Source organism: Triturus cristatus, chromosome 2_1 (genome assembly GCF_964204655.1).
Source record: "Triturus cristatus chromosome 2_1, aTriCri1.1, whole genome shotgun sequence".
Lineage (NCBI taxonomy): Eukaryota > Metazoa > Chordata > Amphibia > Caudata > Salamandridae > Triturus > Triturus cristatus.
Window position 1 is genome coordinate 932,889,004 of NC_140581.1, and position 20,743 is coordinate 932,909,746.

General features: G+C 44.1%; 1 protein-coding gene across 1 annotated transcript in view; it reads left to right on the forward strand.

The window, feature by feature from the left end:
* LOC146866111 (protein prune homolog 2-like) overlaps positions 1-20,743 on the forward strand; it is a 1,273,164-nt gene that overhangs the window by 1,021,994 nt on the left and 230,427 nt on the right. The window contains exon 10 of the mRNA XM_085633391.1: positions 17,870-17,970. Within this exon, the coding sequence (XP_085489517.1) occupies positions 17,870-17,970 (101 nt within the window). The remainder of the gene's footprint in view (positions 1-17,869; positions 17,971-20,743) is intronic.

Sequence of the window (20,743 nt, forward strand, 5' to 3'; positions counted from 1 at the left end):
GTCTGTGATTAATGGTGTACGTGTAGTCTTGCAGGCGGATGCCCCATTGTTCTATTCACAGAGGCATCTTCGCCCTGGGGTTCACAAAAATGGTTATCAGCGCTTGGTGGTCGGTGATGAGTGTGAAGTGCTTGCCATACACGAAGAGGTGAAAATGTTCACACGCCCATACGACTGCCAGGCATTCCTGTTCCGGTTGGGAGTATGCCTTTTCGGTGTCGGTAAGACTGCGGCTGGCGTATGTAACAATATGGCGTTGGTCAGCTTCGTCATCATATTGCGCTAGAATCGCTCCTAATCCAAAAGGGCTGGCATCGACAGTGATTTCTGTCTTTCGCTTGGGGTTGAAATACGCCAAATTGATGGCTGAGCTCACCGCTGCCTTGATTTTGTTGAAAGCTCGATCACACGTGGCCGACCATTGAAACCTTTGTCCTTGTCGAGTTAGTTCCCTCAGGGGGTAACTGATGGTGGCGTAGTCTTTGATGTAGTGGGCACAGTAACTGACCATACCCAAGAACGAGTGGATGTCGCTGACATTTACCGGCTGTGGAGTGTCCGTTAGGGCTGACACTTTTTTCGGGGTCAGGTTTCATGCCGTCTTTTGAGAATATGTGTCTGTAGAATTTGAGAGTCGACTTGTGGAACTCACATTTCTCCTGATTGAGTGTGAGGTTTGCGTTGAGAAGGGCGTGGCACACTCGGTCCAGCGCTTTGTCGTGATCTTTCTGGGTTTCTCCAAACACCAAGATGTCGTCGCTGTAGTTGAAAGCGTTGGGGATGTCTTGTATGATCCACCGAACAGCCTCCTGGAAAATCTTAGCAGCTGATGAGATCCCGAAGTTAAGATGTTTATACCTGAAAAGTCCTTGGTGTGTGTTGAAGGTGGTGATGTATCGTGATCGTTCATGCAGTTCGAGCTGGTGATACCCCTTGTTGAGGTCTAATTTTGAGAAAACTGTCGCCCCGTGCAAGCGTGTGATCATGTCGCTGATGTGCGGGCCTGGGTGTCTCTCTCTTTCGATGGCTGTGTTCGGGGCTCGCATGTCTACGCACAGGCGTACTTTGTTGCCCTGGCCTTTCTTGGGCACAACCACGACTGGCAACACCCACGGGGTGGGTCCCGTTGATCTTTCTATGATGTCTGCCTTTAGTAGATCTTGGAGTTCGTCATCTACTGCTTGTTGTAAGTGAAATGGCACTTTCCTGTGATGCTGTGCCACTGGCATCACTTGCTCATTGATGTGCAGCTTGACCTTGAAATAAGCTAGCTTTCCTAAGCCATTGACCAGCTTCGGGAACTTGTTGACAATGTCTGGCGAGTCGTCCACTTTGTATAGGATCTCGACTAGCTTTAGGCGTTCTGCCATTGACAGGCTGAGAAGACAGTCTGCCGCTTCAGAGCCTTCAATCACGTGAATTTGTGCTTGAATTTTCCTGTCCTTGTAGGTCAGTGTAGTTTGAAATTGTCCTAGACAAGGTAGTGGTTCTCTGGACATCCACGTGTAGACCCGTACTGCGGCTGGCTCTAATTTCGGTTTCAGGTTCATGCTTTGGTATTCAGTGGCGTAAATGTAGTTGAGTGATGCGCCTGTATCGAGAACAAACTTGGCAGAATGACTTCCTATTCGGATGTGTAGTCACGGGTACTTCTTCAGTCTATCTCGATCCGTCACTATGCATACGTATTCATCGCTGTCTTGTGAAATGGGTGTAAGAGAGGATGATTCTCTGGATGTTGACCATTGAGATTGATATGAGCTGTGTGACTGTGTACTGGTTTTTGATGCGCTTGTCGAGTGGTCTATCCGTCCCTTGTGTTTTGCTTGGTCTGTCTGGTCGCTGTGCGCCTTGCTAGGCAAGCAGCTTCGAAGTGGTTGTCTTTCCCACATCGGTGGCATTGTTGACCAATGGCTGGACATTGACCCGTGTGCAGGTAGTCTTGGCCACATTGTTAACACTGTGAGGGGTACCTACGGGAGTGACTGTTCTTTGTCCCTCGGCGGGGTGACTTTGTACGAGGTGATCTCGCAAATCTTCCCGAGGTGCGACGGTCTGGACGGTGCCTTGGTTCTGTGTGAGATTGCACAGAGCTTGTTCTTTTTTTCCGTTTTAGCTGGCTTCCATTTTCTTTGCGTGTTCTTCCGCTTGATCATTAATGCGAGTAAGTTCCTCTATTTCGTCTAGAGTGTAGTGCGTCTTCAGTAGTCGGCGGCGTAGTGATTCAGATTGACATCCGTCAATGATTCGTAGACGTAGTGCGTCTTCTGTGGTGAAGTTGTCGAATTCACAATATCGAGCTAGACGTTTTAAGTGGGAGATGAAGTCGCCCATGGTATCGTCTCGCTCTTGGGACGCGAGGTTTAATGTGTACCGCTCGTAGTCTAGGTTCCGCTTGGGAAGAAACTTTTTGTTCAACGCTTCTCTCACGTCCTCATATGACGCTGCGTTGGCCGGCGGTAGGTCTTTGATGATTTGTCCGATGTCTTTGCCTACAAGATTACTCAGGGCTATAAGTTGTTGGTTGGAGTCACGGACTTGTGACCCCTTCATGAAGTCCTCAAAGTCCTCAAGCCATCTCTTCCACGCAGGGCCCGTGCTGCTACCAGACATCAGTGGTAGTGGTTCAGGGGGGCGAAGGTATGACTCTCCGATGGGTATCGGTCCAGGAGGCGGGGCACCATGTGCTGTACTAGGCGCAGCTTGCTGCGTTGAGTCAGGGTCTGACATGGTGGGGCACAATATGACTCTAGTGGGCCTTAGAGACGTTCACAGGGTTTCAGTCTCACTTTGGCAGGCTCCAGGGGTCTTTTTAGTATACTGCCTGACCTTAAGATGGCCTTCGCGTCAGGACTACGCTTGGCTGGTGTGGAGGGCCTGACTTTAAGATGGCCGCCAGAGGAGACTCATGCAGGTGCTTCAGTTCCACATTTCATAGGGCATTGTTACTGAGCTTACCCCAATTTGTGGGCCGCCTCTCTTGCTCCCAGCTTGACAATTAGGCCCTCCGATGCTTTTCTTTAATTATGGGCCGCCGATGCCCGCTGTCCTCGTTCGCGCTTCTTTGGATCTTTGAGCTCTCCGCTTTCGTTACCGGCAGCGCGCGTTTTCTCCAGCTTGCGGGGATATCGAGGGGGGTGCCTGTATCCCATCCTCGTCGCCAGTGTTCCATCCCGCAAAGAAAGCAAATACACGTGGACACAGGATGCGGGAGTAAATGCCTGCTTATTCTTCTCCTCGCATACGTTTTCTGACTGCCGCTTTCCCCCGCGTTCCTCCCCTTCCACCCTCCAGCTACGCCTGACTTTGGAACAAACGAAAGACAGGCATAACAACATGACAGGCAGCAGGAGAGATTACAAATTCAGAAAGTTCAGATAGTACCATTTATATCTCCACAATTAGGCATTTATATCTTGCACCTTTTAACTTCCGCTCAGGAGAGGCATCAATTCCTGTGCAGCTGATTATTGTGTCTGTTGTAAACTCTCCATGTGACGGCTGCTTGCCAACCTTTGACACATCTGACTACTCCTGGGTAGTTTACCATCCCCCACTGTTTGTGTAAGACCGACACAGAAACAGTTTGACACAAAGTCACTCAGATCAATTATGTCTTGCTGTGCCTGCTTGCCATCAGTTTTCACAGTTATGTATTTCAGACTAGAGCTCGCTTACAAGACCTGTTGTAATTCCGATGGTGTGATAAAATGAGCTATTGTATTGACCCTATCGGAACCATCACTCGTGGGCCTGTGGGACCAGTATCTTTCACCAAGAGAGTCCACCTGCTGGAAGATGTTGGAGTCACCAGGTGAAATACCAGGTGTGGAATAAGGACTAACCAGAGGACTCGAGACCAGGATTACTGATTTCCCAAATACGTCCTCATTTCAAATGACCCTAAGGGTCAATCTCGTAATTCCCTGTATCTCTGATCCCAGGAGCTACTGGTACCCACAATATCAGTATCTCTGAGGTGCGGAGTTACTGGTTGGGTTATTTTCAACCTTCTTTGTTTGCACTTCTTGACCAATACAAATTAACCATATTTGGGAAGAAAAGGTATGGAATCTTTGGCTATAACAAGTGATTACAGATAGCTCCATTATTCATTCTGACCTCTTCAGAGGATGATGTGAGACCTATAGTTGGAATTTTTAGTGCAGTCTGTCAATCTAACAGCCAGCAAGCAACGTGCCTCTGTAAGTTAAATGATTGCAGCTGACGTTTACTTGACCTGTAGTTAATGAATTTGAACCCTTTTGAGGCAAACTCAACCTCCACTCTTTCCCTGATGATGAAATTGTGTGCCATTGAAGTGAGTAAGGTTAACATTTGGTTTGTAGCATGTGTCGCTCTAGATCCCATGCTCTGCATACTCTTGCCATTTAGCGTTGAATGCAGACATTGCAGGTGGTTGTTCTTCGAAGTATAAGTGTTGGTTTCAAGATAATTCGTAATCCTTCCCTGAAACCCACAATGCACTAGAACAAAGCCTCACCTGAGAATGTGCTTTTTCCACCATTGTGTTTGTACATGCATTGCTGTAACAGCTCCCGGACTGTTGAGCTACATAGAACAGTCATTTGTCTCCATCCTAAAATTGCCTCTAGTAAGCACTAATTTCACTTTGGCTAGAGGGATTTTTTTTTGGTGCCAGATCATATGAGAATGACTCGTGTGGAAGTGGGTTATGGAGAACCTAACCTTCCAGTTAAATCCCAAGTACAACCCTAAGGACCTGATTTCGATATTGGCGGATCTGGTCCCGCTGTCACTTTTTCGACGGTTTCATCACTTGCCTACTTGGCTGTCCGCCCGCTCTATTTAGATGTTAGTGAGTCTGTGGACAAAAGACCGACCAAGTGCCGCCAACTATGTCAGGAAATTTCTCCTGTGTCGATGGTATCATAGGCAGAAGTGGCTGTCGATGGGAGTCAAGTCACGATTACTGCTGTGCCAATCACAATGTGTCTCTCTGTCGAGGAAACTGTGGCAGGGATACCTCCTACTTTGAGTTGGTGGAATCAAAGAAACAAGATAGAAACATACCTTTTTTATGTTTCCTACTTCCGTTTCCATCTTGAACCTCATTGTCCAGGTCCTCCCGTTGCTGCTACTACTTGACTACGACGCTAATCAACTCCGTTGGCACTGGGATGTAATGTAAGCTTTTTTTACACTTGTCTTACTATGAACAGTGTGTAGATAATTGTTTCAGCCTCATGTATTTTTACATAACTCTTACATGCAATTTGTTTCATATGTGTAATGCATTAGTGTTCATTTTACAACTTATCAAGATAAAATAATGAACACAAATGTATTGACATTAAAAAAAAAATCAGTTGCTGTGGTGGTTGTGGGTGTTGTGCTTGTAGTGCCTGTGGGTGTGCATTCAATATTGTGTGTGTGTTGTTTGTGTGCAATGCAATATGTAAAAATAAAGCGGCAATACGCACTACCTACATATATTTTAGAAGCAAATCCAACACGTGTGATTTGGCACATTAATAAGTAGTACTCACCAGTCTCCACTCCACCAGTGGCTCACTCCATCAGCAAACCGCTGCTAGGACAATGGCAGCCCAACGGAGACATCTAAATAGTCTCGGCACAAACCTGCCAACTTGATGGCAACAGAGTACTGTTAGCCAGCAGAGGAGTCCACTGTGTCGACGAAGGTGCGGCTCTTACGGAACAGGAAACAGTCTGTCGATGCTGATGGCACACATCTAAATATGGCGGGTGGGATAACATCAGCTTGGTTGAGTACTTGTATACTCTGCTGCAGAAAGACGGCGGGAGTGCCGCCGAGATCTAAATCTGGCTCTAAGTTCCCATGATTGGACCATCACTGGATTTGCAATTTCACTTGTTCAGAGACTATGAAGAATTAAGTAGTTCAGCCTGTCAGACCTTTAAAGACAAAAATGCAATTAATTACATAAGGGAAAATCAGTGGGTGTTACAAAAAGCATCCCAAGAACCCTACAGGGCAAATGTCTTTCTCCAGGAAAGTGATATCGAGAGAACTTACTCAGAAGGGGAAGGTCCCTCAGCTATCCAGGCGGTACCAACTGGATCAGAGTCCAGAAACCCTTTCCTCAGAGACTCCTATTATTAAGAGGAACAGTCTTTGGGAGTCCAGGGGAAACCTGCACCAAAGACACCAATAGCTCATCGACAATCTGAGGATAAACACATCAGGGTTCAACCTTGAAAAGTGTCTTAAAGTCAGGGAAAACACCAATCACAATAGAACTGAGCTTTGAGGAATAAGACTATGTCAAAGCCACCTTGACAGTCCATTCAGGGCACTTTTACTGAGCCCACATGGCACTGACAGTTGATCTTGACTTTGTGGAAGCCTCAAGCTAAGGACACTGAATTTCAAATCCGAACCATGTCTTCTTGGCTTGAGGCACCAAATCAGCATCTTTGGTGCTGAAGTTGACCCCAAAATTGGCTCTGAGACCAGCTTCGGCATTGGCTATGACATTGAGTGACATGACCCTGATCATCAACCTGTCAGAACAGTCTGGTGTCAGGCAGAGAAACATTTACATCCATCTTCAAGCTGGAAAGATTATTTCGTGTCAACAAGAGGCAGATCCAACACATTTGAAGAAGAGGAAACTAACATTGGAAGAGCCTATCTCGAGGCGCTGTACAGGGTCCCTATACCAAATACATGTCGGCAGAAGGACCCTAGTCCTCTTCCTCAGCCACCCACAAGCCCCAATACTCCACCACCATAGTCTCCACAGCTTTCACCTTTACTGAAGCACTCAACACACTCTGATTCCGAGCAGGACATTGGTTTGACACACAGGATCCACACTATGAGTGTTACCTGGCAGATGATGGGGAATCCATAGCAGAATTAGAATGTAGACCACCAGGAAGATACCAGCTTTGATCTTTACCTGGTAAAAGCTTCACCATCAGATGATACCATAGCATATCACACGGTTAATGAGAGGGCAACAGATAACCACTTGGTAAAGCATGTCATTGAGGAAGAAGATAACTTCCTGGTATCGACCCTATTGAAACTAAGTGGTCTATTCAATTCCCACCCATGTTGAAGAGTTTGACAAAGTGTGTGGCAGAGAACTTTAAGTCAAAGTCAGGGTGGTCCCATCCAGGATAGAAATAAATGCAAACTGGAACCTGAAGACCCACTTTGCATCAGGGTTTATGTACCTCTTTACTCCCTAGTGTTGCATAATTCTAGCAATAAAGTATTTTCCCAGAAAACCAATAGTACACCACCACCATATAAGAAAAACTGCTAAATTGATGTGTCTGGAATGCAAGTTGCAGTGGGAGTAACAACACAGTGATGTATGATCAACTATATAGGTTTCCTCTCACGATATGAGAGGTACTGTTGGAAATGGCCCTTTTTGCAGGGTTGCCACAAACGTTTTGGCTTCCTCCTTCTGTTTTTCTGACCCTGTTTTTGTTGACTTTAGGACTCTGAGCACTTTACCACTGCTAACCAGTGCTAAAGTGCATGTGCTCTCTTCTCTCAACATAGAGACATTGGTACATACCTGATAGGCATATTTAGTTTACTTATAAGTCTCTTGTAAAGTGGTATACCATATATCCTGGGCCTGTAATCTAAATGCTACTAGTGGGCCTGCAGCACTGATTGTGTCATCCACACAAGTAGCCTTTCAAACCTGTCACAGGCCTGCTATTGCAGGGCCTGTGTGTGCAGTGTACTGCCACTTTGACTTGACATTTAAAACCACTTGCCAAGCCTTAAACTCCCCTTTAATTACTAACAAGTCAGCCCTAAGGTACGTCCTAGGTAACCCTAAGGGCAGGGTGTTGTGTAACTTAAAGGCTGGACATGTGCTTTTAAGTTTTCCTGTCTCGGTAGTGACAAACAGCAAATTAATTTTTCACTTTTGTTAGGCCTACTCCTCCCATATGCTAGCATTAGAGATTCCTTAAAACACTTTTTAAGCTGTAATTCCTGATCAGAAAGAGGCAGGTACATCATGTTTCTTATCTTTGGAATGGTGATGATAAATCCTCATTAATGGTAAAGTTGGATTTGATATTACATTTTAGAAATGCCACTTTTAGAAAGTGGACATTTCTCTGCCCTTAACTTTGCTCTGTGTGCCTGCAGCGACACTTCTGGACTGGGTGACAGCTCCAATTTGTGCATTCCCTCGACACAGCCACAAACACAGGAAGTGCTGGGTGTGACAGAGGGCTCATCTGCATTCTGATAGCCTTCCTGGGCAGAGAGATGGCTCACACTTACATCAGAAAAGGGTGTGTCCTGACCTCAAGGGCCTGATTCACCCCCACACCCCCACAGATCGCCTGGCAGACAGGACTGGGTTGAAAGGGATCCTTGTGCATTTCATAGAATTCCTTTGAAGTCTTCCCACACATCAAAGGCACTTTGGGGTATAAGTATCAGGGCTCTGACCCTACTAAATCAGTATACTACTGGACTTAGGAAGAACTCTGCTGGAGTAAAGACTGCAGTGCTGTAAGGATTGCCACTTTGCTGTGACTGACTGTTCTGAGGAACTGCTTCTCTGCTTTGCTGAGCTGCCCTGCTGCCTGCTTAGCTCTGCCCTGCTGAGGACAAGGACTGGTACCCATCTCACTTGAACTCAGAGTGACTCCAAGGACTTGCTGGCTTGCCTCTTGTTTTCTGAAGTCTCAGGGACACAAAATACTTTCTGCAAATTTGCTAGTGCTTCTCTACTCTGCCATCTATGAGTCCTACCCTTGTCTGAGGTGCTCCTTCCAGTCCTGGACCTCAGAAGCGGCTTCTGCAGCTGATTTCTGGAAAACCTAACACATTGCCTTGACTACATGAGAATTTCCAACACATCACCCTTCGACACTGACACAGAGGCTGCTCGATGACGATGGATCCATAATATGCGCGGCTCAATAATGACGCATTGCATTCACTTCAATGGAGCTAGACAATGACACAGGACCATCTTTGCACGGCTCGACGACGATACAGTAGGCTCTCAACATAAACAAAAGCTCCTTCCAAGATATTTCTTCATTTGGACCTCTATGGGTCCTGTAGCTAGCCTGCCCTTCATTGCGGTCAGACTGAACTTTGAATTTCCATCGGTCACTTGCGAGTTTATGTAACCTTTTGATCGCTAGTGACTACTAAGCACGATTTTCACATTTAATCTTTAAAAATTCCTATCTCGATTTCTACATTTTGTTTTTTTTGTTGTTTAGTCTTGTTTTTTTTTGATAATCAATTTTATTAGCATTTGTAAAAACGAAAACATATAAAGACAGCCAAGAAATGCACGATACAGCGAAGTCCATCATCAGCAGACAGCAGGAGGCGTGATCCAAGTAGACCGCCCGTAAACAAATTGTTTCATATGAGGGAGGAGAGCAACCATATAAGAGGGAAACAAACACAAAATTCAAAACAGCAGGTTTAACCATTTGCCCCATACCTTCTCAAACTTCTCCGGACACCCTCTGGCCCCAAAGAGGGGCTCTTCTTGGGCCGCGCACCAATCCACACCTCTGCGCCATTTACGAACAGTGGGAAGCTTGGCTTGAGACCAGGCCGCAGCGATATCTCGCTTGGCCATTGCCACTGCCGTACCTAGGAAACGCTTGTCAGCTCGAGAGCCATCCAAGCCATCGAATACTCCGAGAAGGAGGCGTAGGGGATCGTGGGGGACCTGCCAGCCCAAAGTGTTTGTGAGTTCAGACTGTTTTAGTTTTGCTTTACTCAGATAAATATCCTCTATTTTTCTAAACCTGTGTGGAATATTTTTGTGGTGTTTTCATTGAGTTACTGTAATTTAAGTGTTGCACAAATACTTCATATATTGGCTCTTAAGTTAATCCTGACTGCTCTGTGCCAAACTGCCAGTGGGTGACCACAGGTCAATTTAGGTTGTGTATCTGACTTACACTGACTAGACTGGTGGTCCCTACTTGGACAGGGTGCAAACCTCTGCCAACTATCAATCACATTTCTGACAGGTACCATTGGGACATTGGGAGGAGAAGAAATTGGTCAACCATCTGCTTAAAGCATAGTACAAACTTGATAAACAGTTTGTGCAGGAGGGAAAAATCTTTATCAAATTCAAACATGCTCTGTGCATTAGATGCAGCAGACACAGCTTCTGGATAAATTAATACTAGTGTGAGAAGGCACAACTCAGACAGACCTCGGGGTGTCCAGATTTCAACCTGAAATCCAGCAGCACATCATCAATGTCCCCCTTGATGGTGTATATTTGTTTGGACCATGAGTGAACACTGTATTGACGAAAATAAAGAAACACTCAGACACAGCTAATGCCATGAAGGTACTCAATATTCAAACTGGTAAAACTGTATTTCTGGTGCTAATGGAAGAGATGGGGTATTAAGGCTGTGGCAACACCACAGCTTTCTGCCTTTTGTAAGTATCAGCCATTTCTGGAGGGACAGCCTCAAACGACCTACACCAGAGGCAGCTTTTGAGGAAAGAGTAGAGGTGACCATGGAAATGTGTCTGTCTCTGAAGAATGACTTGCCCTTCATCCCCCACTCACACAACACCTGCTTGAAGAAGGGATAAGGTTACTCCTTTCACAGTGAGAGTTAACCTTGGACAAGTGACTCCTGTCAATTGTTCAACAAGGATACTGCTTGGAGTTCCACACCACACCACACCACAAAACATCCCACTTTGCACTCACTGCAATCAGTCAAGAACATCAAAGACTACTGCACAAAGAACTGAACACACGTCTCAGCCAAGGTGCTACTGAACCTGTTCCTTTGCACCAAAAGGTCAAGAGTTATACTCTCTATATTTCTTCATCCCAAAGAAAACTGTTTCACTGTGACATGTCGTTGGCTGGAGGGCATTAAACTATTACATACTGCCAGAGCATTTCAAAATGACCCACCTGTATGAGTTAAATCTGCTATTTTGCAGAGAAGATCATATGGCAACCCTTGATTTCAAAAACACCTACATTCATGTCCTCATCCATCTGGTGATTCATCACAACTTCAGTGATGCACAACACCATCAATTCAAAGTGTTGCCCTTCAGGGCCACAACAACCATGAGGCTATTCGTGAAATGTGTAGCAGCAGTTGCAGCGCTTCTGTGCCACAGGGCCGTTCATGTCTGTCCATATCTGGACAAGTACCTGATAAAGAGCAGCGTTCATTAATGCCTAGCACACACTCAGACTGTTGTGTTATTGTTTTCACAGGTTAGGCTTCACAAACAATGCCAAAATGTCACATCTCTACAAACAGCAGGAACAACCCTTATTAGGATGATATTTAACACAGCAACAGACAAAGCCTACCCCGACCAGGAGAGGGCGGTGTCATTATAGAGGCTGCACTCTGTTTATCAGACATCACATGCTCTATCAGTAGGAATGATCATGACATTTTTGGGGATGATTATCTATTGCATTGCCATACTGCCGCACTCTCAGCTGCATATGCGTCCATTACAGAAGTGTCCGTCCAGGCAATGGTCACAAGTGATGGGTCAAAGGCAAGATCTAGTGTTGGTAGAGTAGAGTACAGCACAATCTCAAATGGTAGAATGAAAGGAACTCTTTACTGGGCAGGCCCTCAATTGCAGATGACCATTAGCACAGGTTCCTTACGCGCAGGTTGGGGAACCTGACTGTTTAGGTTGATGGAAGCATCAGACAATGCATATCAGGTTCTTAGAATCTTCAACAGTCCAATTATCACTCAGAACATTTTACACGTTAATTCCCTGCAATACACCACTAGTAAAAAACAGATAACAGAAGCAAAAAGACACTCACTTGCCTCAGTTATCGGCATTGGCATAATTCATATGGCACTGGGCCATTCATCATCAAATTCTGCTCTTAGTGGAGCATCTACCACGGGTGGACAGCAGCGTTATGGGCCTATTTCGCAGGACACACTACACCAAGTACACAACAGGGAGTTAAATCCCCAAAATACAGTTCAGTATATGTATATGATACCATTTCTATTCACAGAAATTAGGGTTAGCATACACATTCACTAGGATCATTTAGCAGTGGTGGTTGCTTAAAAGCAAAACAAGCCACATAGATCGTTATTTCAGATTTCAGTGGTCAAAGCCTTCATGGAGGACTGTAAAAGGCACCATGGGACTTTAATCTAGTTGTCACAAGAGCCATTTGAGCTATTACATGCTTGTCAGATGCAATAGCTTTCATAGAAGGTAGAATTTCCAGTAGCAATCACTTCCTTGTGTTTGGTTAATGAATTGCAGGCCTTAGCATTGAAAGAGTCTTTTATCCAGATTCATATGGATCAGGTTGTCCTGAGGAGGAATCTGCAATTCCTGTAAGAAGTTGTGTCCCCATTTTCCCCAGATAGTAGCAGGATGAGCACTGCACACATTGCATGTAAAGAGAGGTCTAATGTATTAGACCTCTCTATGAACATCAAAACCATTTGCAAGACAAAGCAACTCTGTGTTCCTATGCAAAACACCACTTGGGAAATCCAGCCTCCAAGTCGGGCACTGCGAGGCTAAGTCTATTGCGATATGGCTACGCTGATGCCAAATGTACTTTTCATACTCTGCCTTAAGCACATTCTACCCACAAAAAGGAAACCACAATGGCTTTCCTGGAAAGTATAGAACTTTCAAACACATGTTAGGCTCCTACGTGGTCCACACCACACACTTTCAGAAGGCATTACTGTGTGAAAATGTATGTTCGACAAAATGCATAAGTTGGACAAACTGTCCTCAAAGTGTTATTTCACACATCTGCCTGATCCACTCGCAAGACTCCAGTTAATAGGTAGTGTATTGCTTTCCAGCCTATGCAGGGCATGTGATCTACGGCTACATATGCTTCAAACATAAACATGCTACTTACCGTGTAACTATCTATTTGCAGCTTGTAGTGCTGTAGATTCACATACACCCACCCACCTGCTCAGGTATGAGCTTATGCCTCAGATGGTTCATATTTCACACATGATAGTTCTGGCACACTGCATATCTAGTCATTTACTGTCCTTCTTCACTGACTTCACTTGCTATCGCTCATCCTGGGGGAACACAATCATAAGTGGAGTCTTTGTCCTGGTGCATTGTGGGTTTCAGAGAGGGAATCACAAGTTATCTCAAAACCGAAACCTACAATTAAAAGAAAAGCTTGCAACATCAACAACCATTACCAGATGACATGACCGTACAGAGCAGTGAATCTACAGCACTAAAAGTTACAGAAAGTTCCAAGATAAGTAATTTCTTTCATTACTGGAGTGTAACAAAAAGACCATTATGGCGTTTCACCAATGATATTGATTGTGTTGTAGGAACTAATATTTCAGATATTAAGCGCGGTTGTGACTCTTTACATTACAAAGAACCATTTGCAAAGCATATAGGTCTGGCCTTAAATATACATATTTTCTTACATGCATATGCCACAAAAATAAAAAAGAAGATAAAAAAGAAAACGGGCCTAGACGTGCTAGGCATATGTTTGTAATACTAATTTTACATTAAAAAAATACCCCTATAATACATCATTTTAGTGGAATGGGACAGTGCTTCCTAGCAAGCAGGTGTCCTAAGAACAGCTACTCCAATTGCTTTTAAGCTTTAATACACATCACAGGAAGTTATGATTCTTATTTGTGCAAAGGAAAGATACTATTGGCTTTCATTTACTGTAACCTAAAGGCATAGTTTAAACACCCATCCTTGATTATAAAAAAAAATGAAAGAATGATAAAGAATGTCAAAGTAAATAATCATCCCACTGGTCTCGGCACTGAAGCACACTTCTTTGTAGGTGGATGAGCACCTCTGATCAGTTGAAATGCTGTCCATCACAATACAGTATATGTATGTATTTTTTTTAGACTCTGTTGTGCTTTTCAGTTTTGTTAGTGTTCTTACAGGTTCAAATGTGCATACTAGAGGTCACATTTACTTGCTAGGAATGCATCTTCATAGTGCACAATTTACAATTAAGTTATTTTGCCAATCTGTAGGTTCACAGCTTGATCTTTGTATGAAATTTGTGGGGACTCAAGAGCTGGTCGACGCTGAAGTAGCCTTCCTGTATCCCATCTGTTGACTTAAAGTGTAACATGAGGAAACACTGCAGCATCATCAAAAACAGTTATTGTAGCAAAATATAACAGAAACTGTCCTTGTCTAGCGATATAGTATAGAGTGTGTGGCATTGCCCAGCGGGCATATCATCGTTGTGTCTTCTGTCATGCCAATGGTCTAGCATCCGCAGCATCTATGGTTGGTATGTGCGATGATGCATGGTCGGCTGACGTCCTCTCAAATGAATGAAGGCCGTGAGAATCTCGTTCCACCTTTCCGCTACGGAGTATTGTCTAAGTTTCTCCCTTCCTCCCTCAGTAGTGTGAGGTGTTCGCTTGAAGCTCACCTGCCCTCATCACATTTCCATCTCTCTGTGGCAGGGACCTCTGTTGCCTTCCGATGCATAGCGACACATTTTTTGGCTAGCACCAGGGCTAAATCCATGAATCTGGTGTTGGATCTATTCGCAGCTGATCTGGGGAATTAACCCAGCAAGCATATCTCAGAAGTATGTCGAAGGCCAGTGGTCACCTTTTCCTAGTAGGTCCGCAAGACCTCATATTGCCATACCTTGCGTGGGAAGTCTGCATCTGTTTCATCCTATCATGAGCATTTGTGAGTGTTGACCCCCCATCATTAGGTTGTCATCTGGGAGTAAGATAGGCCGAATGTAAATAATTGAATTGTGTGTATGCAAATTCTGGAGACAGTATGCGTATATCCCATAATCTTGTCCCATTCCCTATGCATGAGGTCCCTGCCCAAAAGAAATTCCCCCCTGTCTGTAGCATCTTGTATGGAGGGCTTGTTCATGAGTGATTTGTAGAACCAGGGATCAATTTAGTACTCTCCCCCAACATGCAGTATTTCTGTATCGTCTGGGACCCACATATCCTTCATGGCTGGTCTAAGTGACCCGTAGTTTTTATAAAAATACGTGTAGGGCAGTTGTATGTCAGTTACCATCTTATCCATAGACAGGATTTTCCCTTCTTTGTAACATTCTCCTATGGTCAGTGATCTAGTTCCCTCCCAACGGCGTAAGTTATCCACCTAATGCAGTGACCGTCCCCACAATAAGCTCTCAATGGGGACAATGAGGGTGTACATAGGGATCATTTTGACTATAAATGCACATCTATGGCAGCATTTGAATGCCACCTTCACCAACTCAGGCAGTTGGTGGAGACTCGTGTTCCTATGAAGGACGTGGGCCAATAGGACTTTGGTCCTCTCATAACAATATATGTATATGTGTGTGTGTGTATATATATATATATATATATGCAGCTCCCAAAACTCTCGTTTGTCGAACAGAGTTAAGCACTCACAGGTGGGTTTCCGTATCGATTATTCTTTTATTTCTGCAGAAATCAAATAGCAAGACAGACGCGTTTCGAATAAATCTTCATCAGTGTCTCATTGATGAGACCGCGCGCCTACTTTAAATACACATTACGTCATGTATTGCGCGACAGCGTGAACAGATTCACAAAACAACAACAGAAACAAAGGATGGCTAAAGTCCCACACTCTCCGTTACTAGTGGGGCGGCCATCTTGAAGTGATAGATTCACACATCTAATGTCCATACAATATAAGTCTCTTAATCCAAGGAGCCATTATGCACGCAATAATCATGTTTGAAATAGTTCATAAGATATTGCTGAACAATGAAATAAATTGTAATCAACGATTAGTCATGTAAATAGTATATGACATTCACATGTGTTGAAGTCGATATAACGCCATGTATTGGCTATTGTTCCCTGTTATTAAAAGAGACGGAGAATGGACAGAAAAAAAGGGGGATGGAGAGAAAAGAGGGGAAAAAAGGTGCGAGATAGACAACTAATAGAGAAGTGGAGACAGTATAACAAATGGGAACATCACATGTAGGGAATTAAACGGATTTCCAAAATTCATAATATCAATGCTATGAAATTACAGGGGTCTCCAATATTTTGACTGGCCAAGGAATTTAAAGTAGGCGCGCGGTCTCATCAATGAGACACTGATGAAGATTTATTCGAAACGCGTCTGTCTTGCTATTTGATTTCTGCCGAAATAAAAGAATAATCGATACGGAAACCCTCCTGTGAGTGCTTAACTCTGTTCGACAAACGAGAGTTTTGGGAGCTGCATATTCACGTGGGGCACCGCCACGCTATAGCACCCGCCTGCGAGTGACCTGGCTGCTGGTGCAACTTTGGGAGCTTACACACATATATATATATATATATATATATATATATATATATATATATATATATAGTGAGAGAGAGAGAGAGAGAGAGAGAGAGAGAGAGAGATTTGGGTATTTTTTATTTATGCGTTTGAGTGCATGCGATTAAAGAGACAGATGACAATTCCTCTTGCCCAGACCATAAAAAGAAATCCAATACCCTTTATATGTGAAAACGCATGATCGAGTTTCTAGATTTTTAAGTCAGCCAGGACCTTTTTATAAAATGGAACAAGTCTATATGATATATTTACTAATAGGAGCTTTCTATCAGCTCTCTTCATTCTTAGGTCTGTTGCTGTCATTTACACTTTTGTACCATCCATCACAGCATACAGCATGAGGCAATAGGCCAGCCACTTTGCCTATTGACTTACCTCTCTGAGTGATGGCATTCAGCTCTTTCACTGTGTGCACTTACACACAAAAAGTAGTCCCTTTGTCCAATTTTACAAAAAGCATTCACAAACGACACCAACAAAGCCAAAAGTAAAGCAGCCAGCACCAGACCTATTGCCTTTGTCAATCCTGACCTCCCCACTGGAATGAAATACACTGTTCTTTTCAAATTTTACACTACCCTCAACTTAAAAAAAATACTATACTCGAAAATTAGGCTCTCTGCAAAACCTAGACACGTTGGTTTGCAAGAAATATGAAATTACAATGAATAAATTCACACAAACACAGCGAGTTTACACAGAGGCACGGATAAGTGTTTGGTGTTATCGTGTATAATAAATCATTTTACCGAGCAATGCAGAAATGTGTGGCAACTCAATTAAAATACTGGCATTCTCATCAGGCTGTTCCTGCTTGATATACAGTGGCCAGGGCTGGAGTCGGGGGTACACGCAGGTACATGGCGTCCCCCCACTCTTTTCACAGGGTGGACGCTGTCCCCCCTGCCAAGAAGTTGGGCCCCACAGAAATATGCTGAACTTGTCCCGGTGTAATTTTCAGACACCGGACACGTTCGGGACACGTTCAGCAGCACTTGCACGTTGCCTGCTTTACATTCCCAGCAGCGACGGAGCCTTTTTTCACCTCCAGCTGGACCAAAGTCAAGGGGCCATCCGGCCTCCTTTTGTTTGTATATGCTGACTGGGGGCCGCCCATAACCTTACATTTAAATGTAAATGCCACAGAGGGAAACTAAGGCACGCAGCTTGCCTTCTCTTCACAGGTACTCAAGAGAGGCATGCTTTTGCCTTTGTTCTGTCCCTGTATATAAATGCAGACACTGTAAGATTGTCAGATGGGTTAGTCTGTCCCAGAATTTACCCAAATAATTTAAAATGCACTATTTTATTTCTTTTATAGAGCTACGTCGTGACGTCATGAGGTCATTTGCATATTGTCTTACTTGGTCAGTCCCTTCACTTCTTTTTATAGGACTTGTGCCCTGGCAATAGCCACACATGAACATACCCAGACCACACTGCGCACCTTTTAATAATGCTCCCCTTTCTCTGTTCGCTCATATTGTTATCTGTGTTTGTTTTGAGCAGCTTATTCCCGGAGGATGTGGGCATGGACAGTCGTGCTGACGCAGGGATGGAGCAACCTTTCGACGACGGCGCGCTAAGCCCAGATTCGGAGCTCCGGCGAGGTAAGAGGCAGCAGAGTTCATCTCTTCTAAATGATGCGCTTTCTTTTCCACACTCTATAATTTATTCAGCGGGAAGCCTGCTTCCCGTGATAGTAAGTCATCGTTTGGGTGTTAGAAACAAATGGGTGTTAAATGTGCTTTTTATAGGCACTGCTCTAGTTCGCTTGACATCTGATAATAACATGGTGTTCTGCTCTTGGGTCTGTTTTACGAGGTCTGCTCATGCATTGCAGATAGGCCTCGGGATGCGGAGTCAAGTCAGCAGGTGGTCCCCGCAGCCGCGTTTATCATTATCCGGAACCTGGCTGGCGAGAACAGGGTGTGTGACCTCAAATTGTTGTTTTGGCATTTCGAATGCACTCTAAGGAGTTGTAAATAAAATCTGTTTACTATAACATTGCTCAAGCTTTCGCTCTAGCTGTATGGCAGACAGACAGACAGACAGACAGACAGACAGACAGACAGACAGACAGACAGACAGACAGACAGACAGACAGACAGACAGACAGACAGACAGACAGACAGACCGACCGACCGACCTGGTCCACCTCAGGCAGGCATATCGATCAAGGCCAGAAAGTGCCAGATAGGGCAGAGTTCTGTACTGTATCTGGGCCACCTTGTAGGTGGAGGCAAAGTATAACCTATACAACCCAAGATTCAGACTATTCTGGACTGGGATGCTCCCAAAATTCAGACTTGAGTCAGGTCATTCCTTGGCCTGAATGGGTATTACAGGAGGTTTGTGAAGGATAGTGGGACCATTGTGGTTCCACTCACTGAACATACCTCTATAAAGCAGCCTAAGAAGGTCATATGGACTACAGGATGCCAAAAGGCCTTTGAAACCCTGAAAGAGGCTATGTGCTCTGCACCAGTTCTGGAAGCACCTGACTATGGAAAGGAGTTCATTGTCCAAACTGACACATGGGTTTGGGGTAGTGTTAGCACAAAAGCACAAAAACCAATGACGAGGGCCAAGATCAACCAGTTTCCTATATCAGAGCCCCAAGTAACTCAACCAGCAAGTGACCGATTGTCACTAGTGGATTTTGCCATTGACTGCAATGTTATTTTGTCTATATATTTTACTGCACTGATTTAATATTGCTTAAAAAATCTTCAACTCTGGTTATATGTATGCTATTCCGTTCATTTTGGTGACTAAATTAAGATTAAAATGCACTCTATTTTTAAAAATTGGTTTTGGATTTCTCTTGAGCCATGTCAATTACTTATCGTCCATGTTGGTACTCTGAAATGCTTAAAACATGTTCCTATAGTAAAGTTTGACTGCTCTTTGCCACTCTACCAGGACAGAGCTATGGATTTATTAGTGTGAATCCAAGGACCATCTTTGGGGTATTGTGATAATATTACATGGTAAGGCTACTGTGGTAACTAGGGCTGGCACAAGCTCATTTGAAAAGTGGGCCTGCGGTGACATAAAATAGTGATGATTGGATTCTTATGTAATGTTGATCTTCCTATACCAAGATAATGAATCAACAAACTACCTCCATTACTGTCTACCACCGTCTGTTTATGAGTCCAGCTTTAACAGCTTACCAGCCATACTACATAATATTCCACTTACCTCAACCAATAACACAACAGTCTGACATAAATACGGGGGCCTAAGTATTGTGTACAAAAATGTTGCTCCTTTATGTGTACATTTTCTATGATTGACTCCAATGAGGCAATAAACAATACTTAGGACGCAATATTTATGTCAGGCAATATTTAGGTCATGATATATTGGCATTGCAACATTTCTGACCACTGAAGGGTTTCTAGTGCTTCTACTATTACACCACATTTGACTAAAGATCTTCATTGTGAGTAATTATTCTATTGACACTATTTGCAATCAGGGCAGGTTATGGTCAGTTCAGTATCAGTCCTCTGGTTCATTTAATGGGCCACTGCAACATAGCTGTGTCACTTAAGTGACTGGGTTGCTCAGTGTATTTGGACTGAATTTCTCTAGCAGCTTGGGATACAGTGAGAATGCCAATCCAATCATACCCAAATCCAGTAACCTACCACTTAAGAGTGTACTCAAACCAAAACTACAATTATTGATGATTCTGTTTCATAGAGGGAAAACTGGACAGCATCTTCAGTTCATTGGTGTCTAGTTAATGAAACCTTTGTGGATTCAGTGGGCGATGTGTGCGGTGGCAGAGACAGGTAGCAGACGCCAAACATTTCCAATTGTCTAAAACGTATTGTTCCAAGAATACATTTTGCTGGGAGAAGGGCTAGCACATGCAGGAACATCCATGGGACTGTTGGTGCCCACTGGAGTAACTGGCTCTGCTCTGGAACAGTGAGGATTGACAGAACTTCAAACCATGAAATCTCTGGACCTGTATGCTGTATAACAATGGCTAATTCATTTTCAGATTAAGTGTGACTATACTAGCCAGCAGAACACATGCTAATGCCTAAGGTGAAAGGAGATCAACTTTCATGTTCAGGGGTTATATGGGTTTCAACAAAGTCAGCCTAGCCTTGTGTTTGTTCTCCAGGTCAGGGGTAGTGTCGCTTCCCACTTTCTAAGAGGAGTGCAGCAGAAGGACTTCTTCCTTAGTCCTAAACCCCAGAACAAGATTACTGCACACATGTAGTACATCCTGAATGTGCCTCACAACCAGCACATGTACACAGCAGCCAGAATATCAGCACAATATCCATAGCACAGACAGAGGAAAAGACATTTGGAACACTGACAAAAAAACCTAAAACACAGACAAGAGGAGCACAG